This window comes from Ranitomeya imitator, chromosome 5 (assembly GCF_032444005.1).
Source record: "Ranitomeya imitator isolate aRanImi1 chromosome 5, aRanImi1.pri, whole genome shotgun sequence".
NCBI lineage: Eukaryota > Metazoa > Chordata > Amphibia > Anura > Dendrobatidae > Ranitomeya > Ranitomeya imitator.
The window spans coordinates 520,198,220-520,223,905 of record NC_091286.1 but is presented as its reverse complement, the minus strand read 5'-3'; the positions used below and the strand labels follow the sequence as shown (position 1 = coordinate 520,223,905).

Genomic DNA, 25,686 nt, shown 5'->3' with positions numbered 1-25,686 from the left:
CTTTCCCTTGACAAATATCAGGGAAGAACAGGATCGGATATTGTGAACTAAAATGTCTAATCAGGCATATAATCTGCTACCACAAAAGTCCAGAAGCGACTCACAAGACATGAAGCCTCAGCCTGACGCTCATGTGTATGGACATTCGAGAGAGGTCGCTGTTGACCGCTCCATAAATGGTATGAGCACCTTTACTTCTGTATCAATGGTTTCGACTTTGTACATATAACAAATGCTTATACTTTAAGAAAATAAACATACAAATCATGTACCAAAAAAAAATTAAACAGTATCTAGTTTATTACATATAGAAAGATTTTCCAGAATTTACAAACAACCACATTGCTCATTCCAGGGAGTTTCATTTAAAGAGTTCAGCCAAATTTCAATTTTATTCCCTTTTAATTTTTTTTTTTTTTTTATTATTTCATGTTTATTTATTTCTTTTACATTATATACAATGGAAGACTCTAGATTTCATATATATATTTTCTTGTACCTGTGCAGTGAAAAAAAACAAAACAAAAAAAAAAAAAAAAAAAAAGTTTTTTTTTTTTTTTTTTTAAATCTTTTACACCTGTGAGTAGCATGTTTAGGGTCATCAGTTCTGATAAAATATCTTAGAAAAACCATGGCCCTATCTGGCACAGAAAGAGTTAAAGCACATCACTGCTGGGAGTGCGGATGTATTTTTTTTTTTTTTACATACACTTATATTACACGTGAAGCTAAATAAAGGACCCAAAATAAAAGAGTCCTTACAATCTAGGACTTGCTTTGTTTCTTAGAAAGGAGAATAGTACCCTACTTATTTTATTAGCCATATTTTAGCAATCAATTATCCAAAGTCTGTTTATAACAGAATACCTCAAATGCCCAAGTAAAAATGGGCTCTAACAAAAAAAAAAAAAATTGTATAAATCAAAACCTATGTTAAATATTTAATTCTCATCAATCATTATTAACAGTTTTTTTCTCGTACTTAATAATTTACACCAATGATTTGTAATACAGTTTTTCGTTCTCGAAATTTTCAGCAGCAAATTAAATTGAATGAATTGAGAACAATGTGCGAGGATGCAAGTCCGGGCGCACCGTGAGCAGGTGCGGGGACGATCGGATCACTGAGGTGGTCTCCACGGATGTAGAAGAAGGAGCAGATTGCTTCTGTCCAGACGTCACAGTGCTTTTTGCTTGGCACAACAGAGAAGGTGCGGTTCAGTCAGCTGACTCCTGAGGTTTGCGTGTGTAGTAAACAAAGTGAAGTGGATGCAGCGTACCATTTATTGAAGAGGAGGATGTGAGGTCCTGGTTGTGATGTGTGGAGGCTACTGAGAGTCCATAATCCCTTGAGATTGAACGGGTATCTTGCTGAGGTTGTAGAGGTTGTTATTCTGGAGGAAGAAAATGCACAAATATGAATATATTAATTTACCATCCAAGGAACATCATCAACTTTAATAAAACAGGAACAAAAAGTGAATGACAAGCAAAAACAAAATATCTAAAAAAAAATGGGATGTCCAAGTCCTTCTTCATCACCCGATCATGATGGGAGAGTGACTATGTACATCAGTGTTTCCCAAACTCCAGTCCTCACGGATCCCACAGGTCATGTTTTCAGGATTTCCATTGTGTTGCACAGAGAGAATTCCGGAGGGCTTGATGAAACTTCCACCACAAGTGCAATACTAAGGAAATCCTGAGAACATGACTTGTGGGGTCCGTGAGGACTGGAGTTTGGGAAACACTGATGTACATTGTCACCATTTTGCTGACAGAGATCCTTCATCATCATGGATCAGTTTATCAACTTGATAGAAAACCTCTTTAGGCCATGTTCACACGTTCTGCATTGTTCACCTACTCCTGGTTTTGGCTTATAAATACTGACCAAATACAGAAGTGGTGACGTGTTTCTGTTTTACTTTTCCTCCGATTGTTTCACTCCTGGTTTTGGTTTACAAATACGGATGTGAAATACTGACCAAATACTGAACGTGTGAACCTGACCTTACGGTAGATCTGCACATGATGGAAGTAACCTGCAGATTCAGTCAAGTTAAATCCACAGAGGATCACAGGTAGACATGAGCGAATTTTATTGGGTCAGGGCTTATTCGGCAAGCTATAGCGCTTACCGAATAAGATGCAGAGGGAACCCGGCTTCCTGGATCGCTCCGGCTGATCAGCTGTCCGGCTTCAGAGCTGCATGTGTCGCGGCTATGGGACAGTCACGGCACATCATTGGAGAACCAGTTTGCTGGGCTCTCCATGAATGCGTTGTGACTGACACAGCCGCAACACATGCAGCTGTGGAGCCAGACAGCTGATCAGCCGGAGCAATCCAGGTTCTCGCTGCAGCTTCTTCGGTAAGCGCTACAGCTTGCCGAATAAGCAGGGACCTGATCAAATTTGCTCATCTTTAATTACAGGCAAGTGACATGGATTCTAGAAATTGCAGCATTTCCATTTATCTAATGAATGTTCACCACAGATTTCACCTCAGTCAATCTGTGGCGAATCCGTCACATCTGGATGCAACACATGCTGCCAACTCACCCTATGTGGAGCTACCCTCGATTTGTTCATCCATATTAGTTTCTATGGCCAGGGTAAGGGGGAGTATGTCAGACAAGAGTGTGGATTTCAAAACTGTGTTGATGATTACACCCACTTGGACAACAAGACTAGATGTATATACACTGAAAAGGAGCTGTATCGGGGAAAAAAAAAAATGGAGAGGCAGAGAAAAAAAAAAAAAAAAACAGCCAGATTCAGGAGACTAGCCCAATTTACACCTGGTTAAAAAAAAACATAATTCTGGTAAGTGCCAGCTGGAGACTTTTATAAAGAAAAAAAGGAGAGCGACCTTGATGGTGCAGGATAATGCTACGATTATACCACGGTGTTACAGGTGATGAAGGAACATTTATCACCCACAGTAACGCAGGTTTCATTTGCACACATGAGAAATAGAAAAGTAATTTTATGTCTTTTTAAACATCCACAAATGTGTCAGAAAAAACCCTCAAGATTTCCACATGATGCAATGAATGCAGTCTGTGCCGCTCATCATGGACGTATCAGGGGAAGAGACGGCGAGTGCTGAACGCCGAGCTGAGATCTGTGTCTGGGCTCACCATTGTTTCTCATCAACAACAGTCAGTATTTCCTTAACAACCTATAAAGCAACGCTCCACGCAAATGGCCTAGTGCAGGGGATCTCGGGCTACAGTGAGCTCAGCGCAGGATCATATAATGTCACTGACATCAGCGCTGGCAGCTTAGGAGCAGGGGAAACCTGCATTTAATCTATTTCCTACTTACCGCCAGCCATAGCTGGAGTCCCCGATAATGCAGCTTTGTGGTTGGGCTGCACTTTTTTGCTAGCTTACTCAAGCCTTCCTGGCAAGAGGAAACAAGTAAAAGAAGGCAACAATGACGGGGGATTCGGCATCAGTCTTGTGTTTCACATCTGCTCTAAGGTGTGTTTCAAGGAGATTGACAAATCTTATTTCCTTTGAAGTGTAAATTACTGTCATTACCAAATAAGAAATTACTTCTGTAGATATATAGTTAAGTAAATAAGGCAGCACACTGCAGCGCTAAAACATGTAAACTTGAAATACGAAATTTGAACTGCATTACTGCACTAGAAATATGAAAAATGAGAGCGTTTAGCGCATAAAAATGGCCAATTTTATGTGTACCTGGTAGCCCCTTTACGGCATCTCTCTTATACCAGGTCCTAAACTGAGAATAAACGTCTCCATCTGAATGGGTGCATGTGAAACCTCTTCCTAGACTAAAATTCTCTCTCTCTGTGGAGGGGTATTGGACCTGCTGTAATTAAAACACCTGTAGGCTAGGAGGCGGAGTGCACGATCAGAAGGCTAAAATGTATTCTGAAATGTATTCTGTAGATATATAGGAAGGATTATCATCCATGCTATGGGCCAGAGACAATTATTTCAGACTATGCTAGAAGCTGCACTTCACTCCTTGCCACGTCTGCCAGCATAGCCCACCAGGTGAGCTAGCTGCACTTCACTCCTTGCCACGTCTTGCAAGCACAGCCCACCAGGTGAGCTTATCAAGATGCAAAGTTTTGCACTTTATGCATTTATATTTTATTAGTACCCATCACGTCTTACCCAACATTTTCCACTCTGCATACACCTAGTTGAGGCTGGAAGCAAGATGGCAGTCTACTACGTCTTGGTGCCCACCAACAATAGGCATATATGGCTGAAAATGATGCACAGATGCTCCTTCTGCATCATCGTAGTCAATGACCCCATCAGCACGTACACCAGAATCCTGTTTTTCAGACGCAAGCCCCAGATGAGCCATTGAACGCATGCTATAACATGTGATCACTGTGTAAGGGAGTCCTTGTTACTCTCCCATTCTAGGTTTTTTGTCCTAATTTTCTGCAAGCGGTACGGGCTACAGGCTCTGCGCCTCCTGACCACACTATGTGGCCTCTGTATAGAGCTCCAGAGAAACCTGTGGCATCAAAGGAGGAATCTACTAAATCTTTTAAGCTGCTCACATGCTAAACAAGGTTGCCAATGCTTAGCTTGCAGTTCAAATGCTAGTGCAATCTATGAACTCGATAACCCCTCGCTGACCGTTTGCTCTAGGTGCAAAACCCTAGCGCTGGGCTCATTTGCAACTTTTGCAAAGTGAAATATACAGCAAAGCTGTCGATAAATTTGCTTTCTGCTAGCAGCGCTGGATCCCAGACGGCTAGAAACTTCCATGTAATGCGTTTGGTATGCATTTCTGGAAAAAGCACAAGGAAAATGTGCCAGACCTTAAATGATTTACCATATCCTGTGACGACATGCAAACATAAAAACAACATCAAAATGTTTCACACAGGATAAGCAAATATCAAGCATTTCAATATGGCTGCCCCCCTGCGGACAAATCAAGACACTGCCACATCTACTCCATATTGCCAGGCTTTTGTTTGTATGATTTTTCCTTTTTTTTTTTACTTCCATTACATATATTTGAACACACGGAACGCTCTCGTGCTTTACTCCGCTTATTATACCTAGATGAATCTTCTATGCAGAGGGAAACCTCCTGAGCCAAGATAATGCAATGCTTAGGCTGGTAGACGGCTGTTCCTAGGAGGAATACATTCAGCGTACTTGCATGTTTAATCCAGATCCCTGTTATGCCCCATAATTCAGAGAAACAACTAATGAGGACGAGGAAAGACGTCATGTCTGGTTTCATCTAGCCATCTTTGAAAGTCTTGCAAAAGTGATCATTAAAGTTCCGTTTCCATATGTGGAAGCCTTATTCTGGGCACTGCCTAATAACGCGGCCATTCCAGAAGGCGAAGGAGGCGTACAATTAGGATTTTGGTCACACAATCTGCCAGACAATGAAGGCTTAGCACAAAACGGCACACAACATTGTGGATAAATGACTGTTATGAGAAAAAAAAACGGTCCTTTCGACAAGAACTTCAAAGGGGTCACCTGTTCTGTGAGACAGAGGGGAAAGCAGCTCCCATTTTGGCAGATTTTGGCAATTGTATTACATGAACGCCCATTCATTTGTAAGGCTGCCATGGAATACACGCTGGCAGCAGAATATAATGGGGGTACCGGGACAGGGAGCAACGACAAATCAGCAAGCACCGCAAATGCGGGCGGGGAGTATAATGCGGACATCCCCTTTCACTTACACAGCAATTAAACTGGATTTTATAGACCGTCATGATTCAAAAGATTAAGTTTTAGGATCTCCACTTGCTGTCAGTAATGGAAACTGTCTTATTTACATTCCACCTACACATTTGATACAGACCGAAAGGGTCTGACCAGAATTCGACAAGCATGGCTGCCAGAAACATCCCAAGCCCTGTCTATAGGGTTGGTCCGGTTTATTAAAATGGTATGGTAGAAGTATCACACACAACCTCTAAATGGAATCAGTAATGTTTTTGTAATGCCGGACAAGCACTTCAATTGTCTGGGTGGAAAAAAATAAATAACTAAATAAAAAACCAAGCTACTGGAATATTCTAATGGGCTCATTACTGCAGCCACGCTGTTACTGTTGCACCATGATGGCCATCAAGGTAGTGAAAGGAGATCGCATGGACATTTCCATCAGATCGAACCGCACAGCCATAACTGAAAACCTCTCCCTGCCAAATTAGGATGATCAGTGTTCCCTAGCAACAGTGCCTAGCAACAACAGCCATTACCGGCTATTGTACATCGCAATGGTTTCTGTAAAGCGTTAATAGATCACGTGCTGGTCAATCATTATAATTGAAACGAGACAACTAAACTGGAAAGATCAGTATATTGTGGCCTCAAGTAGTAGCCCACCGAAGCACCACTGCGCCCATTCACCATATGTAAGACACAGAGAAGCAGCGTGGCACAGGACAGCCCGACACGTGGGGGCAATTATAGTTATTCATAGTGATTACGTCAAAGTATAAATGTTTTATTTCCCGACAGCGGTATTACACCAAATTACTTCACTAGATCAAATAATTAAAAATTACAAAAACGATAACATTTTAATTACTGAAACACAAAGGAGTTCTGGGTGACATGACATCACTGTGTCAGTATGGAGACCACCAACCCCCCGACTGATTAATAATCTGCCAGATCCATATATATATACAAATCTCACAAAAGACCCACGTTAGGTGTCCCTGAATGCCATCTGGCGCTGTAACTCACATCTGAAAAGTATTTGTACCAGGACCAAAATATGCAAAGGAAAAGAACATCATGAGAGACTCTTATTACTCCGTGGTCTCAAACGGCTACAGCAAATCACCGCATTTATCATCAACGTTCTCATGGCCCAAATATGTAACCTAACAGCTTTCCATACACAAAGAAGCAAGAAAGGCAAAGCAGACGCTTAAGGGGCTGTAGGCATGTGACAGAGAAAGCGCCTGTAGTTGTAAAAGTTAATGTGCCACGACTAGAATCTATATTCAGGACTAGATCTGGATAGACTGAAATACGGCCACAGATCAAAGGCGCAACCAGTGTCCCCGTACCTGGGCTTACACCTATGGATGCAGGCGATTTTGCTTCAGGCCTGAGAAACTGGTTGACGCTGGTTGGGCCATCCATGCTCATTATGGGAGAAGACGCTGCTAAACACTAGGAAAGCAATGTTTAGCAAATAAAACCAGATCGATCAGGACTTGGGGTTAGGTTCTCATTAGCGTGTTGTATTTCATTAATGAAGGTTGAGCTGTTCTGGGATTACATAATTAAAGTGGAAGTAGTACAATGCCCTTAAAGGGAATGTGTCACCAGGCTTTTCCAATATCAAGTGAAGCCTTTTTACAGCATTCTACAATAGTAGATCTTTTATTATACGCACATACAGTGCTGTCCTGTCTGATCCGGTGGGCGTTTCAGGTCTTTATTTGGCGCCTCCTTTATTACTACAATCGCTGTCCTCCTGTACTGTTTCATTAGGATGACACATCATATGCAATGCACAGTGTCTCCCCATCACGCTGCTCCGGAGGCGCACTTCTCTCTGCCATGCCGAGGGCAGAACAAAATACTGTAGTACGCTTGTCCCGGAATGGCCAAAGTGCGATCAGGACCTGGAAGTAAAATAGGGGCATGATCACTATAGTGCTTTCTAACCTCAGAAGGGAAGAGTAAAGAAAGCCTGCGCAGGAAAGAAATTGGGGGACACTGCGTGGATGACGTAGGACCAGTCAGCCACATGAGGCAGGGCAGGAGGATGGAGATTGTGGGACGAGAGGAGGCGCCGCCAAATCAAGACCAGAGAAGCCCATCGGGCCGGACTGTATGTCTCTATAATAAGAGGTATTTTTTGTGCTATGCACTTACATACAGCTTCCCAGAATGCTGTAAAAGAGGCCTCAGTGGTGGTGGTCATACTTTATATTGGGAAAACCTGGTGACAGGTTCCCTTTAACCCAATTTTCCAATAGATGGGCACACTGGGAATAAAGCAGCCTGCAGGAATATTCTTCATATATAGACCAGTTTAACATGCTGGCGTTTATGATTTTGGGCATTTTCTTAGCAACATAAACACAAGTTTTGCCAATGTTTGACATGGAAATATTTATTGCATAGTAAAAAAATGGGATGACTAACGGCCCCCTACAAACAGCAGACTAATGTTGGCTATACCTGCCGATAACATGTTTGACTTATATACACAGACAGGGCTTAAAGATATGGCCACCACCTTTCAGGGCTGATATACAGCATTGTGCAGGAGAACGATGCCGAGGAGACTGTGCGGATGCTTCATCCATGCGAAGCAAGCAGGAAGACGGGGATCGTAAGAAGACCAGCAATGCCCATTGGACTGGACCACCCTGCAGGTGGGTATACCTGCTTCCCCTCTTTGCAAATACCTTCACTGGTTCCCAATTTTCCAGCATATCCAGTTTAAACTACTAACACTGACCTACAAAGCCATCCATAACCCTTCTCCTCTGTATATTTCCGAACTAATCTCTCAATATCTTCCCTCACGTAATCTCCGGTCCTCCCAAGACTTCCTCCTTTCCTCCACGCTTATTCGCTCCTCACCCAATCGCCTCCAAGACTTCTCCCGAATATCGCCTCCAAGACTTCTCCCGAATATCCCCCATCCTCTGGAATTCTGTGCCCCAACATGTCCGGTTATCCACCACATTTGGATCCTTCAAAAGAAACCTGAAAACCCACCTCTTCAAGGAAGCTTATAGCCTGTAAAGACCACACGGCCACCTCAACACCTCCGGAGCTACTGCAACCCTCGACCTACTGTCTCCTTCCCCATAATACACACCGCCGCCAAATCAAGACCAGAGAAGCCCATCGGGCCGGACTGTATGTCTCTATAATAAGAGGTATTTTTTGTGCTATGCACTTACATACAGCTTCCCAGAATGCTGTAAAAGAGGCCTCAGTGGTGGTGGTCATACTTTATATTGGGAAAACCTGGTGACAGGTTCCCTTTAACCCAATTTTCCAATAGATGGGCACACTGGGAATAAAGCAGCCTGCAGGAATATTCTTCATATATAGACCAGTTTAACATGCTGGCGTTTATGATTTTGGGGATTTTCTTAGCAACATATATATATATATATATATATATATCTCAACATGGTCAGGTATGTTGAGGCATACTGGCACGGTGCATGCCAAAAGGTAGCACGAATAGATGGTAGCCTATGGTTGCATTGAAGTTATAGTTCGGACAACACTCCTGATGTATATCATCAACAGTCGAAATGCGAGATGTGAACAGAGCCTAACAAAGTTATCAAAAGCGTGCAGTGATGCTTACAGCCTGGTCTCCCTATCATACAGGCACATCACTGCCTCAGGAATCAGATAACATATCAGTACTTGGGAGGAAATTGCAGCACAGAGAAAAACCAAAAGGAAGGAGGTGAGGAAATACAAGCTTCTGTTCATCACCAACCCCCAGCCTATATAGCTCACCCATATCTGCTTTCCTAGAAACATACATTGCTTTTAAGTTAATTTGAAAAGTAAAGATGATTATTCCCTGCCATACTTGGCGTAAAACAAGAGGTGAGGCGCCAACAAGACGGAGCTACAACAGATGAAGAAGCCCACAGCACTGGGCAGAGTATAATCACTAAGGATATCACAAGACAGGGCTTTCCTAGGTTTGACTTTGGCGCTGACATGCTCTTGGGATGAGTTAACGTAGGAATTAAGCAGGCGCTGGGTGGGAGGGCAGCAGCCAATGCTTCCCCGGAGCCCTAGAACTGGAATGCTGCCAGCTGGGGGAATATGACGCACTCCGGCACCAGCACACATGTGGCCTCGCAAGTGTGACAGATGCATTATTTTTAAACCACTCAGAAGTATGATAAGTGGAGGGGGAAGGAAATATCCTATAACTGTTCATTAATTATAATTAGGCACTAAAAAAAAAACAAAAAAGAAAACCATGTGTGACAGACGGAGCAGCCGTGGCACAAATCAGTTACTTACGGTGTCACATGTGCCGGGGAGAAGTCTCGATTATGCCGACTAGAACAGGCAGTGCTCAACCTAAATTGACCCGTTTCCTATGCAGTCATGATTTGAGCACGCTTTCACAGTTTTCTTGTCTGTGAATTGAATGTGAGAACTACAGTGAAGACTGACACTTGTAGGTGGTGAAAAGAAAGATCTGCACACAAGAAAAAAAAATGGATTTTAAATACCTATGTTATGGCCTCCATCACAATTATCAAGAGTTTATAAATACCTGTAAAGAATGCCATGATTTTACTTTTTAATATGAGTTCTCAGTTTTTAAATTTAGTAAATTTGCAAAGTTTTTGAAAAACCAAACCACTTTGAAATTTACTACGGCACTTATTATAAATCCTCTCCTGTCTAAAAACCCTCATGGATTTTCAATTTCATGAGTTTACTGCTTGTCACCAAATTTACCAGCCATTGCTGTAGACTATCAGAGGCGGCCGGTCACTTAGGTAAGGAGCTTGCAGGCAGTTTGCTATACAGCTTGTAAGCGCAGCTCTGAATCTGCTCGAGTTCGGCCAGTAATGGTGTCCTTTCCACTTTTCAAAACGGTCAATGTGAACGGGACAGGAAGTCGGGAGGCAGAGGAGCGGTGTGCACATGAAGAAAGATTACACAACCACTTTAGAAAAATATTTAGTTTTTTTAGTTTTCTAACATATGGGGATGCTGGCTACGTCATGGTCAATGAGATTTAATGAACCCTAATCCAGACACTGTAGTGAGAATCTGCACCATTAATTGTGCAGCATTGCAGATTGGACATAACTTATGTTGAGAATTTTCGCAGTGGATTTTACTGTAATGTAAAGAGTCCATATCTGACGGGCACAAGGGGGCATTCTTTGCGTCTGGAGGAGAGAAGGTTTTTCCACCAACATAGAAGAGGATTCTTTACTGTTAGGGCAGTGAGAATCTGGAATTGCTTGCCTGAGGAGGTGGTGATGGCGAACTCAGTCGAGGGGTTCAAGAGAGGCCTGGATGTCTTCCTGGAGCAGAACAATATTGTATCATACAATCATTAGGTTCTGTAGAAGGACGTAGATCTGGGTATTTATTATGATGGAATATAGGCTGAACTGGATGGACAAATGTCTTTTTTCGGCCTTACTAACTATGTTACTATGTTACATATGTAGTAAATTTGCGCGACTTCAATGTTGGAATTACGATTGCAAATTCTGTACCGATTTAATGCAGAGATTTGCCACTGAAGGCAGGCTTCAAGTGGAAATACCCTAAAAATGTGTTTTCCCCATTTTGACTCCTATATGGGAACTGGGAAGAAAAATAAACCCCTCAAAATGCCAAACATCGCAAAACCACCAAAAACAGTCAATGTAGACTTAGCTACGTATATATTTTTTTTCTATAATCTGAAAAATAACATCTAGCCGCATTGTTTTCAAATGAAAAGCCGAGTTGAGCAAACGGCCAGCCATTATCGATACGAACACATTCTCCAGGATAAAGGTTTTCTATAACATTTATGTGCAGCAGTTTGGCTTTTGCGGCTGAAACATCTGCTGCAAACACTACATTGCTGGCCGGAAAAACACTGTAAAATATCTGCATTTTGGATGTTTTTTTCCTATTTATTTGAATGGGTGAAAAACGCTGCAAAAACGCCAAAAGAATCGACATGTTGCAGGTTTGAGAAAAAGTTCTGATGGATCAAATGTGCAAGTTAAAAATAAGTGGCGTGTGCACGAGGTTTCAGAAATCGCATTCACTTTACTGGTACATTAAAACGCTTTTTTTTTTCTTTCCCTGCGAAAAAAAAACACTAAAGAAAATAAAATGCTGCAAAAACGCAACTTGTGAACAAGCCCTAGTTGTATTCTGCGAAAAGGGAGAATTCGTGTAGTCGTAGATTACAGAATGAGAAGGAACGGTTCACTTAGGTGCCTTACATTTCACAGTACTGTATTTTATTTAAGTAAAAACTCTTAAAAAGAAGCACATTGTGACCCGATTAACGAAGAAACACATCCACTGGCAAAACCTGCTGAACCAGCGCCATAGAAAGATTATGTAATGTAACTTTCCTGATCCAGAAAGAAAAGAAGATAAAACCACGTAGGATGCCGAGCCCTGTAATGAGGAACATGTATGCGGATCGTCAGCCTTGCCCCGTAATCACAACAGATGCTACATGTTCTGAAACATTAAGCACTAATTAACAGATGTCTCCTATTGTGCCGAGAACACAGGCAGCACCAGCCCAGGTCCATGAAGCTGCGGCATGCGATCGTCGTTTTATAGCCAAAGCCATCATGAATGGGAGATCACAAGAACAGGCAGGCACGTGCCCGCAACTCGCTGCTGAGAGGTGCCGCATGCTTCAAAAGGAACCTTCTCTTCAGAGCTGCCATCACACAGGGAGGGACATGGAGATCTGCCAATGCTGCAACCCATTTTACGGAGCTGTCAGGTTGGCCAATATTCGCTTTTCTCATCTTTTAGCAGAGGGAAAGGTGGAAGCAGACAACCTGAGCCGCTAGCTAGTGCTACCCTAGCTGCAACGTAGCAAATGGAAAAGCCGTAGGCACCATGCTGTGATCTACCAGCTACAAGGACACCACAATGTACATGTATAATGGCCAATATATAATCTATTCAACATGTTCTTTAGAAGGAAAGAATAGTGTAATCTGCCATGAACGGAAGCCACGAAGCCTAAAAAATAAAGTGCACTCAGAGCCAATAACCGAGAGGCTTTTGATGGTTTGGTCCAATGTCGTTGCCTTCAGAAATGCAAAGGCTGAGGTTGCTAGCCATTTGTTCCGTATGTGGCTGGGGAGGATACGTTTTTGGCCCTTTGGAGAGTTTGGGGGAAAGAGCAAAACTTCATGCCATTCTTCATACATTAGAGCCAACCCCAAAAGGCCGCTGTCTCACAATGTAACAGTAACTCTCTGCTCCCATTGGCTAATCTAGCAGAATATTCAGCGCTACCTTGCTGCCTCCATGAAAACCAATACCTCCAAGCTGCAATGTGTGTTGTTTATGTGAAGCTAAAGTTAGTAGCTGAAACAGGCACCCTGGAATATAAATCAAAATCGTGCGTAGATACGATACAGATATGTTCTGAAGACAGGAATGAAGCCGAGTGGAAAAAAGTAGCAGCCAGGCTAAGAACGCACGTTACACGCTGCACAAGATATTGTTGCAGCTGCACAAAGATTTTCTGATTAATTCCATATAAAGTCTTCAACTCAACAAAATTCCCCCAAGTGATCCCTTCACGCTGTCACCACAAAGAACAAACGGGCATTTTCTCATCTTCAACACAAATTAATAGAATGGTACATTTAAGTGTGTTGGTTTGGGGTACAAGGTTATAGGGTTTACAATCAGTGTGGTTCCATCTTGTGACCCCCAACTGATCCAAACAATGGTGGTGCCTTCACACATAACGATATTGTTAACGATATCGTTGCTATTTGTGACGTAGCAACGATATCGTTAATGAAATCGTTCTGTGTGACAGCGACGAACGATCAGGCCCCTGCTGGGAGATCGTTGGTCGCTGAATAAAGTCCAGAACTTTATTTCGTCGCTGGACTCCTGCTGACATCGCTGGATCGGCGTGTGTGACACCGATCCAGCGATGTCTTCACTGGTAACCAGGGTAAACATCGGGTAACTAAGCGCAGGGCCGCGCTTAGTAACCCGATGTTTACCCTGGTTACCATGCTAAAAGTAAAAAAAAACAAACACTAGATACTTACCTAACGCTGTCTGTCCTCCAGCGCTGTGCTCTGCACTCCTCCTGTACTGTCTGTGAGCCGGAAAGCAGAGCGGTGACGTCACCGCTCTGCTTTCCGGCTCCCAGACAGTACAGGAGGAGAGCAGAGAAGCAGAGCGCAGCGCTGGAGGATAGACAGCGGTAGGTAAGTATCTAGTGTTTGTTTTTTTTTACTTTTAGCATGGTATCCAGGGTAAACATCGGGTTACTAAGCGCGGCCCTGCGCTTAGTTACCCGATGTTTACCCTGGTTACCGGCATCGTTGGTCGCTGGAGAGCTGTGTGACAGCTCTCCAGCGACCAAACAGCGACGCTGCAGCGATCCGGATCGTTGTCGGTATCGCTGCAGCGTCGCTTAATGTGAAGGGGCCTTTAAGGTACCGCCACACTTAGCGACGCTGCAGCGATACCGACAACGATCCGGATCGCTGCAGCGTCGCTGTTTGGTCGCTGGAGAGCTGTCACACAGACCGCTCTCCAGCGACCAACGATGCCGGTAACCAGGGTAAACATCGGGTAACTAAGCGCAGGGCCGCGCTTAGTAACCCGATGTTTACCCTGGTTACCATCCTAAAAGTAAAAAAAAACAAACACTACATACTTACCTACAGCCGTCTGTCCTCCAGCGCTGTGCTCTGCACTCCTCCTGTACTGTCTGTGTGAGCACAGCGGCCGGAAAGCAGAGCGGTGACGTCACCGCTCTGCTTTCCGGCTGACCGACGCTCACAGCCAGTACAGGAGGAGTGCAGAGCACAGCGCTGGAGGACAGACAGCTGTAGGTAAGTATGTAGTGTTTGTTTTTTTTACTTTTAGGATGGTAACCAGGGTAAACATCGGGTTACTAAGCGCGGCCCTGCGCTTAGTTACCCGATGTTTACCCTGGTTACCAGTGAAGACATCGCTGAATCGGTGTCACACACGCCGATTCAGCGATGTCTGCGGGGAGTCCAGCGACCAAATAAAGTTCTGGACTTTCTTCCCCGACCAGCGACCGCACAGCAGGGGCCTGATCGCTGCTGCCTGTCACACTGGACGATATCGCTAGCGAGGACGCTGCAACGTCACGGATCGCTAGCGATATCGTCTAGTGTGACGGTACCTTTAGTCCTTTCACAGTCGCAGAGGTGCCTCAATCACCCCTGTGCAGGGGAACCGCATCAGATGGAGTAGGACTGGATACAGTCCCCACCGAAGATGTTGCACTGCAGATCAACTCCTAGTTTCAGGCTTGGAGGGGAGCCAACAACGAGGCCGCCGCCACCATTCCTATCCTGGGTATGTGCCATCAGTTTATGAAACAGTAGCCCTTTAGCCAATTAAGTGGAGGATTTGAAGATTATGGAGACCTATTTACAAAATTAGAGGTTTTATCTTGTATTAACAAGGAGTCCCACAAATTTCTGGCCATTGCAGGACTCGGGAATGATAATGTAGCTGCTGAATGAAGGGTCTAGCAACATCCGATTCCAGGGATTTGTGACTTGATCAGCAGCCTGCTGTAATTTCAATACAATCAGTGTTTTATCAGCAGGAGATCTTCAGTGCAGGACTAGGTGTCCTGTTCCAGGCAGTCCAGCTAATCTGTGTAATCCCACCCCCACCACTGATTGGCAGCTTGCTCACAATGTACAGTGTACACAAGAAGCTGCAATCAGGGGTGTGGGAGAGGTGATACGGAGCTCAGCATTCTGACCACGGCTACATTTACAGCAGAGAAAACAGGGATTCTAGCAAACCTGCACCCAGCAGTCCAGTAAGCGACACATCGCTGGAATCAGGGTCTCTGACCCTACATCTACAGCTCCCAGATTACATAGCAAAACCTGCTGCCAGATTCCCTTTAAGAAGGAGCAATTGCAATATATGGTGCAATTGTGATAAATTCCTCTAAACACAGGGCTGGACACAGTTCTCAAGCTGTTTGTTTTGCTGTGCTTCAGACTATTTTTAGTCTCTTCATTCAGATTGCTGCATTTTCTCAGTGCCTTCCTTTTATATCATCTTGTGGTTTTACAGTCTTTAGAAATATGCAGAGCATTGAGAGCTTTATTTTCCCTGGGAAGAATGGAGCGTAAAGGCGTGCCAAAAACATTAGAAGCAAAACCGCATAACAGCACCGTTTGTGCCACGCGTCAAATACCCAGAGTCATAGAGCTTCAAGCAGGAAGGAAGAAAAGGCTACCAGTCTTATCACTGTGAAATGACAATGGGGTGTACATATTAATCAGACGAGATGTATGTAGCGGCCTGACTGGCCACAGTAATGGATGGCAATATTCTAGACACTGCAAACTCGGGAGGTGGCGAAATCTCTTAAGAGAACAAACGGAGCAGCAGTCCAAAATTGGGCATGACATCCTTATCTCCCCCGACATCATCTGCCAGGTAAGGATCGGGGACCCCATACACAGTCAGCTGAACCGGTTCATGGTAGCTTAAAGGGGCAAGATAATTGTGAACGAACGTTGTTAATGCTGGTTTCATGATTATATTGCCTTGCAAGCTGCTGATCACTCGAACGATAAAAACACTCAATCTGCAGAAAAGATCATTGTACCCGAAGATGATCATTCTCGTTTGTGCATCGTCCTAAACCAGACTCGGACTGCTGACGACTATGGCGGCCTGAACAATAGCGTATCGATCACTTTGTGCACATTGTTTACTTTGGTCTGCCTGTGTAGACAGGAAGCATAACGACCGCCGACTGGTAAAAATGTAGTTATTGGCGGTCGTTAGTCCTAAATTGTGTATGGCGGGGCTTTAGGAGCTCACTTTCCATCATACCGAGTGTATATACACCATGTGAATGAAATGGACATGGAAACTACAGAAAAACGAGTGATACAGCACAATAGGACTATAGAGATCCAGTATCGGAAGCTGGCTAATAAATCACCTATTTACAATGACTAAATAGACAATGATCATGTCAAGGTGCACATCAACATACAATTGGCCAGCTGGGCTACCAGTACAATGCATCCCCATGTGTGCAAGGAGATGATCTTACTGCACTTCTCAGCCTTCTCATTGGGCTTTTTTTAAAGGGGTAGCACTGTAATAAGAATAGACCTAAGCAGCGACCGGCTATAAGGGAAGGCTCAATGGGAACCCCTATCGACAAAGCGCTCTGCCTCCTCCTCAGGCATTCACAGGCTCTTTCTCCAGAACATCCAGTTTGTGCTAAAACCTCCAGCTTTGTGGGGGCGGAGAGCGAGCTATCGGATAGCTGTGAGCTGTGGCCCAACGCCATTGCATTCTTTGCTGCTCCCTGCTTTCCCCGCGTATCGTTTTCCGATCGCACAGAACTTCCATCAGCTGCGTGACCTCACGTTTGAGGACACATTTTAAAAGTAAAGCCCTCTTGGGGTTTCGAGCTCACAGCCATCGTGGCTACACACGGAGCCAAACATGTGCTCTCCAGAAAGATGTTTACAGTCTAAATTCCAGTACAGTTCAACTGTATTACATTATGCTCAATTCTGATCACAAGTTACTAGGCGATGGGGGGAAAAATATAGTCATGTTCTAAAACGCCCAGTCTGAAGACTTGCTGCATTAATACACATCCTGAAAAGCTGCCCTCCCTCCATTACGAGGAGGCTCCACCTTGGCTAATCTGCATTAGAATGCAAAATTATTTATCTCTGCTATTCACATCTGTTACTATTCATTCTCACTCCCCTCAGTCGTATTGGACTACATAGTACTGAAAAAGAAAGGAGAAAAAAACGTGGCAAACAACTCGGCATGTGTCAGCTTCCAGGACCTCTGTTGGAAAGCAAGAGTGAAATATGGAGGATAATGGGACTCAAATGTGTCCACGTTTAGGGTTTGAGAAGTATTTCAGCACGGATTCTGAACTGAAAAATGATCATACACCTTAGCCAAACATTTAACCAACAGCTGTTCCTCCCGACTCACACACATGCAAAGCTCACTGACAATGCATGTGTCTTTAGGAGAAAAAGAAGTGCAGAAAACTGGAGGGCGAGAGTGTTGGAGAGCCCTCTCCTAATTATCCACCCATGCAAATGTCAACGATCACCACACAAATGAGCAAACCGCTTGTTAGGTGATCGGACTGATTGGGTCATTACTATCAGCTCGTTATCAGATATGCTGCCGGTCATATGATCCTGTATGGGGACAGAATAGAACCCTTCTGTCCCCATCATGGTCAGATAGTAGGAAGAGCACCAAATGACTAGTATATTGCGAGTCCGCCTGTGGATCCACACAATAAGCCTCTGACAATCACCTCTGTGGGGGCCTTATCTCCTGGGGACACAAAGGAGTAGGCATTTAAATTCACAGTGCATGACCTTATCCCCCCCTGACAATACCTGTCAGGGCTAGAAAAGGGAGCCCTTTGAGCGGCTTAAAAGTCGTACAGCCATCATTAAGTGTTATTACCTATCCAAAAGGAAAGGTGGTAACTTGTGGACCAGTGGGGGGCCAACTCCTTATTGGGATCAATGGGGATCTAGCAGTTAAACCCCCACCCCCACTGTTCTGCAACTCATCAACGTCATTGTCATTAAATGGAGCTAAAACAAAGGGTTTTCTATGCACAAGTTAAAGTGCTCTGCCATTTTTTGCAGATTATTTTCATCTGCAGTGTGGAATATATTTGCTGCAAAACTCCAATAATGAGCAGTTATCACCTACTGAAGGCAAACCAGTAATGTCTGAATACAGCCATGGGCTTTCTATTGCGGTTAAGCTGCCTTTTGCATTCAAACTGGAGCTTGTTGTTCCCCACCCTCGGACAGACACAGGTTGTCTGCTTCTGTCTATGGTTTACTATGAAGCACACAGTGTAATGAGTCATTACTGATCGCATGCACTAGTACACTAAAGTGATCATTAGAATCCTCAGTAACTGTAAAGAATACTTGTAAAAAGACCAGAGATACCGGCACCTGTGCAGCGCCACTCGGCAGCACCATGAACTTACTGTGGCTTCTGCAGGGGGAGCAATCCTTGGCTACATCTTCTAAAGTCTTCAGAGATGAACAGCTGCTTAACTACTTGGTAGGTGAGCATTGCAGGCGCTCCTCAATAGCTAAAAACATTGTAATGGAGCAGCTACAGCCACTTATTTATACAAACAGAATTTGGCACGATGTGCTCATAAGAGGGCAAGCGTCACATTCATCACATAATCTGGACCCTCGGAGCTTCTATATTGGAACCTCAACTGCACAAATGGTTATTACATCAGTCTGTTAAGCAGCTGTAGTAATACATATATAGATCATATACATAATGTGGACCATACCATAATATATGTGTATGTGTGTGTGTGTGTATATGTAAATATATATTTATATATATACACATACCGTACATACATATACACACACAGCGCTCAAAATAATAAAGGGAACACTTAACAACAGAACTCCGAGTAGATCAATCTTCTGTGAAATCAAACTGTCCACTTAGGAAGTAACATTGTTTGACAATCAATTTCACATGCTGTTGTGCAAATGGAATAGACAACAGATGGAAATTATTGACAATTATCAAGACACCCTCAATAAAGGAGTGATTCTGCAGTTGGGGGACCACAGACCACATCTCAGTACCAATGCTTTCTGGCTGATGTTTTGGTCACTTTTGAATGTTGGTTGTGCTTTCACACTCGTGGTAGCATGAGACGAACTCTACAACCCACAAGAGGCTCAGGTAGTGCAGCTCATCCAGGATGGCACATCAATGCAAGCTATGTCAAGAAGGTTTGCTGTGTCTGTCAGCGTAGTGTCCAGAGGCTGAAGGCGCTACCAGGAGACAGGCCAGTACACCAGGAGATGTGGAGAGGGCTGTAGGAGGGTAACAACCCAGCAGCAGGACCGCTACCTCAGCCTTTGTTCAAGGAGGAACAGGAGGAGCACTGCCAGAGCCCTGCAAAATGACCTCCAGCAGGCCACAAATGTGCATGTGTCTACACAAACTGTTAGAAACCAACTCCATGAGGATGGTCCAAGCGCCCGACATCCACAGATGGGGGTTGTGCTCACAGCCCAACACAGTGCAGGATGCTTGGCATTTGCCACAGAACATCAGGATTGGCAAATTCGCCACTGGCACCCTGTGCTCTTCACAGATGAAAGCAGACTCACACTGAGCACATGTGACAGTCTCGAGACGCTGTGCAGAGTGATCTGCTGCCTGCAACGTCCTTAAGCATGACAGTTTGGCAGTGGGTCAGTAATGGTGTGGGGTGGCATTTCTTTGGAGGGCCGCACAGACCTCCATGTGCTCGCCAGAGGTAGCCTGACTGCCATTAGGTACCGAGATGAGATCCTCAGACCCCTTGTGAGACCATATGCTGGCGCGGTTGGCCCTAGATTCCTCCTAATGCAGGACAATGCCAGACCTCCTGTGGCTGGAGTGTGTCAACAGTTCCTGCAAGATGAAGGCACTGAAGCTATGGACTGGCCCGCTCGTTCCCCAGACCTGAATCCGATTGAACACATCTGGGACATCATGTCTCGCACCATCCACCAACGTCTCGTTGCACCACAGACTTCCAGGAGTTGGCAGATGCTTTAGTCCAGGTCTGGGAGGAGATCTCTCAGGAAACCATCCGCCACCTCATCATGAGCATGCCCAGGCATTGTAGAAAAATAGGCATTGTAGAAAAATATTTAGAATTGAGAGTCCTCAGTGGTTGATACCTTTTAATGGCTAACTAAAAAGATGGTAACAAATTGCAAGCTTCTGAGACTACTCCGGTCGTCTCTTCATCAGACATAGACCGGAGTAGTCTCGAAAGCTTGCAATTTGTTACCATCATTTCAGTTAGCCATTAAAAAGGTAACAACCACTGAGGACTCAAATCTAAATATTTTTCTATCCACTGGCTAACATGGTACCAAGATATATCTTTCCGGTATCAGGCGTTGCAGGGAAGTCATACAGGCACGTGGAGGCCACACACACACTACTAAGCATCATTTCCTTGTCTTGAGGCATTTCCACTGAAGTTGGATCAGCCTGTAACTTAATTTTCCTCTTTGATTTTGAGCATCAATCCAACTCCAAACCTCCGTGGGATATTAGTTGTGATTTACGTTGGTAATTTTTAGGTTTTATTGGTCTCAACACATTCCACTGTGTAATGAATAAAGATTTATAACTGGAATATGTCATTCAGTGATATCTAGGATGTGGGATTTTAGTGTTCTTTATTTTTTGAGTAGTATATATTTATTTTATCTCGCTATATCGCTACATACCTACATCCTGGAATACAAGTGGTATTAGTTGCCATTATTATTTATTAGACTCATGAAGGTAGATTTACTGTAAGCACTTCTCTTTTAAAAAAGGTAGTTCCATCTATATGGATTAAAGGTTAATGTCACAAATGGCTGATAGATGGGGGTCCTAATTGCTGAGCTGAGGTCTATTGTTCCACGGTAGTCACGTGCAGTCCCAGAGTGCCCATTGTAGTCTCCATTCCAGATTACAAGTTATAAAAAAAAAGCCCAACTCTGTGTGGAAACGGCACATAAAATGAATAAGGTACTTGCAAACTCTTAGATTCCAGATCCTACTGGAAAATGGAGAGATCTCTCCAGCTAATAGAGTCTGCACATCTCCCAGGTCCTACCGAAACCTTCCAAAACTGAAGTTCTGACAGGGCGTGGATGTCAAATTTGCAAATTCAGGGGATAGCAACCTGTTATTTAGGATATGATTTGTAAACATGGGAATGGGGGAAAGTTTTCGGCAACGTGCACTGCACACTAGAGATCAGCCAGGGAGGCAGCAGTAAAGTTGGTAACTGGTAAAAAAAAAAAAAAAAAAAGGATATAAAAATAACATACAGTAAAATATGTACACAATAGTTTTTTGATTTTATGCACATTTTTGTGGAAAGCTTTAAAAACTAAAAAAAAAAATGAAAAAAGGACACAGGCTGCTATGTATGTACACATGGCTGGATGAAAAATGTATTTGGAAGGGAAGGATCAGATGTCAGTCAGTTCAAGACCTGTTCCTAGGGCCCCGCAAAGTCAGTGTGTCAGGTTGATACACCATTAATTTCATTACAATATCCCTAACCTAATCTCAGCCTTGAGTGTCTAAACTGGCCTGCGACCAGACTGCTTTCTGCCAAGGTTCGGAGTGGAGATGAATCGAGGACACGAATCACAGAAAATGTGTAATACCGTCTAGGAATTCAAGGTCAGACTGTTTGGAAAGGGTGGAGGGTAGTAAAATACTTAGTGTTTTCATACTCAATGAGAATTTAAGAAGTGAGGTTGTTTAAACAAGATACACAAGTCCTGCCAGAATCTTAGGAATCCTAAAACTTCCACATTTAACCCTGTATGACACAAGTAACAAGACCACACAAACCACATTCACTATGCCCCATCTGAAGGCCGCATTAGTAACATTGACATAAGAATGCCTACAAGTAATACACAATATGTGAGACACCATGCAGGAGATTACAACACAGCAGACATTACATAAGTTCACCACAAAGTCTGATCACTCTTACAACTTTAACTAGTCTCAGAGAACGGGAGTTTAACAATAGCATCCAGATGTTAGATAGTAACCTGGAAAAATGGAGAAATCAAGACCACATTAGGTGAATTACTTTAAATCACATTACTACCAAATCTAATACCTGTGCAAACCGGAATGTTTAACACTCTACTCACTATATTACATGCGAAGGTAAAAGAGGGAAAAAGCACGTCACCAAAAACAGCAACCGTAAACCATACAGTTCTGCTATGGACAATAACATTGGCCGCACTTCAAAAGCCCCAGAAACAACTGGAGAAATCTCTCTAAAAACATACAATTGGCAATAAACTCTTCCGGAGTCTAAAATTAATTCCCCAAGATGTCTTTAAACAGAATTATGAGAAGACAAGCTGTAGATGTGTTTGCATTGCTAGGAGGCAAAAGCCCCACACAGCTACTACATACTCGGAATACTAGAGCAGCAGGACAATAGATGCTGGAACACATCTACCGCGAGTTGGCCGGCCGCCATTTGTGCAGTATCTCACTACTGCTCTTAGGGTTTTACATTCCCATCTTCTGTGCTGCCCATTTAGGACGTAACATCTTAGGCAGCTGTCTTTGCATTAATTTTTATGGTCAAACCGTTTTATTTCTCTTGTAATAATCAGTTGTAGCAGCACACCAGATCACCGGTAGCACAGGCTCAAATACATACAAGCAAGGAGGCTGGACCAGGTAGTTGATGTGGCCTCTTCATGACGCTAGTTGAGGAGCTCATACTTTTTACAATTTTTAAATTTTGCACAAACGCTCAAACATTTAAAAAAATATATAGAAACCATTAAAAACCAAACTCCAAAAAACATCCACAGCTATTCAAAGATGATTCACCCAAACCAGATTCCAATGCAATGTCCTACTGAATAAAACACTGAAGCCCCGAGGATGAATAGACATTGCCACCCAATTAGATCAGAATGGGAAGGCTGGAGGGGCTTTGTGTACGCCTAATAGCAAGCCTCTGCCCCAGAGATCCGGCCCAACAAAGGCCTGTGTGAAACAAGCTTTGAAGACACAATAACATTCCTCTGCCGAGTTTCAAGCCCCGCGGGTCCAGCAGCACCAAAAACAGCCACTCGCTCTTCCGTATTGAAGCACATTCCTAACCAGAAGTTCAAAGGCCTGCAAGATAACATGCCAGAGCTGCACCTTTCTGCTGGAAGATTAACCTGTTCATAACAGCACCACATCCCTCTAATGTACTTGTGGCATCAGAACTTAGGTGACCTCAGAAACTGAGCCGAATTCTGAGAATCTGCAGCGCATTATCCTGGGCACAACAACTAATGGACATATAGGGCCATAATCGGATTACTCACAATCCAGAAAGTGATCTGGTATTTATAGCCAATACCGCAAACTAAATGTTTTCTTCTAATGGCATCACTGTAAAGGGACCTGCAGTCATCACGATACATATACATCTGGATTGACCACCATATTGCCTACATTGTCAGCATTAGGGGCCCGTGTTAGTCGCCAATGGCTGCAGGAGAGCTTGAGCAATGTCGACTGCAGAAGTCCAACACTGAAAAGACACCATGGCTCAAACACACAGATGATCCCAACACCAACCTCCACAGGCTTCCGTAAGGTTCTCCATGATCATGCTCTGATGGGTGGAGGGATGTTATTACAGACAAAATGCTAAATTGTGAGCCATTAGTAAGGCGTATTTGCTAGCTGTAAAAATATGTGGAAGAACATGTTTAATCCACAAATTATTGGAGCATTTATAGCTAAAAGAAAGGAAAGGGGGATGGGCACCGTCAAGTAGCTTTCTCTCTCTGTCACAAAAACTAGAATTGGAGGATAAAATGCAATTAGATGGCAAGCATGCACATTTTTGAAAATAAAAATGGAGACTAATAACATCAAATGTTCTTTCACTATTAGGCCATGGACCAATAGGGACATCAGGGACTTACATGCAGTTTATGTATTACTCTGCCCACCAATATCAAATATTAAGAGAATTTGTTTTAGTGCTGTGCACTTGGGGTGTGGTCTCCTCCAAATCTCAGCACCCTGATCCACACATCTTTCCTGGGAAGGATTTCATAAAAGAGGATATCCAGGACTTTATAAAAAAAACTGTTGTGTCCGGCGCCGTTCTTCCCCAGCACAGAGCGGTCACACACTGCTCCTGCCAGAGATTTAAGATGATGCGGAACTTCCAAGGTCATTCTGATTGACAGCCGGCTTCCCCAATTAGGCAGTGGGATCTCGCTGTTGATCAGAATGACCGCGGAAGTCCCATCCCGTGGACAGATCGGACCAGAAAAGTCGCGAAATGTTGGCGCAGCTTAAGGCTGCGCTACAATTTTGCTACTTTTGACATTTTCACCATTTTTTGCCCAGCTCTGTCAAAGTGGGAAGAGCTTGGCATGTGGAGTTTCTTACATCACAAATCTGGAGAAACCACAGTAAGGTTTGTGGTGAGCTGCACATAGAGGCACAAACCACTTTTCTGACCCGCTGGATTCAATGAGACACGCGCCTCTTTATGAATTAGGAGCATCTGACTCCAGCACACCTCCTCATCAAGACTAGAGTGAAAAAAAGCCAATGGCAACCATAAGTAGATAGCTATACTTGAAAAGAATCTTGGCCTGAGGATATGTTTGAGGCAATGTTACCTCCATTAATTAAGTTCCGTAAGAGAAAGGTCTTGGTTGGGAGTATAATTCTAAATTTGCTTTTCCGAAAGAGGTAACAAATCATAGAGGATGTTCTGTTTGAAGGTGCACAGCTACTGACTCCGAGACTTTAAGTGATCTTCCCAGCAGATTAATTATTAAGAGATTAAATCTTTTCATATCTGCGGCACTAGGTACCGCTGCCGTCTGCCTGATGAACCCTTTGTAGCAATGAGGGATTTTCTCAGGCATCTCAGACATTGTGCTAATTAGGTAGCTGCAGGTGGGATGCAAATCTGCAGCTGGTTGTCAGCGTTGGGAAGCGCTGATAAAACCAGTGAAGCCTGGCACACGTGTAGCAAGAACAGACAGGCTGACTTGTTGACTTGTAAAGGCTCTGTTCCAAAGTACAGTATTAGATGGCTAAAACGGCTGGGCATAGGCTAAGCTAAGGTGTGGGTGTATTTCACTTTGGGATATTACTTCCCTATACACAACTCCTAGTTTGATATAGTCACCCGGGCAGGTATGGAGAACAATCAGGTGATCAAAAATACTCAATATTGCACAATAATCTTCAATGATACATCGGGAAAGCTATCTGAAATTATATGATTCCTGCTTTTTTTCCCTCAAAGGAAAGCAGGAAAGGTGGAGGATAATGGGGACACACAAAA

The 25,686-nt window shown here is 43.7% G+C and overlaps 1 protein-coding gene across 2 annotated transcripts in view; it reads right to left on the bottom strand.

Annotated features, from left to right (window-relative positions):
• Window positions 1-282: 282 nt before the first annotated feature.
• IRS1 (insulin receptor substrate 1) overlaps window positions 283-25,686 on the bottom strand; it is a 44,043-nt gene continuing 18,639 nt past the window's right edge. For both annotated transcript variants that reach the window (XM_069727544.1, XM_069727545.1), the window contains one exon: window positions 283-1,394. In XM_069727544.1, coding sequence (XP_069583645.1) covers window positions 1,390-1,394 — 5 coding nt within the window. In that variant the 3' untranslated portion in view covers window positions 283-1,389. The remainder of the gene's footprint in view (window positions 1,395-25,686) is intronic.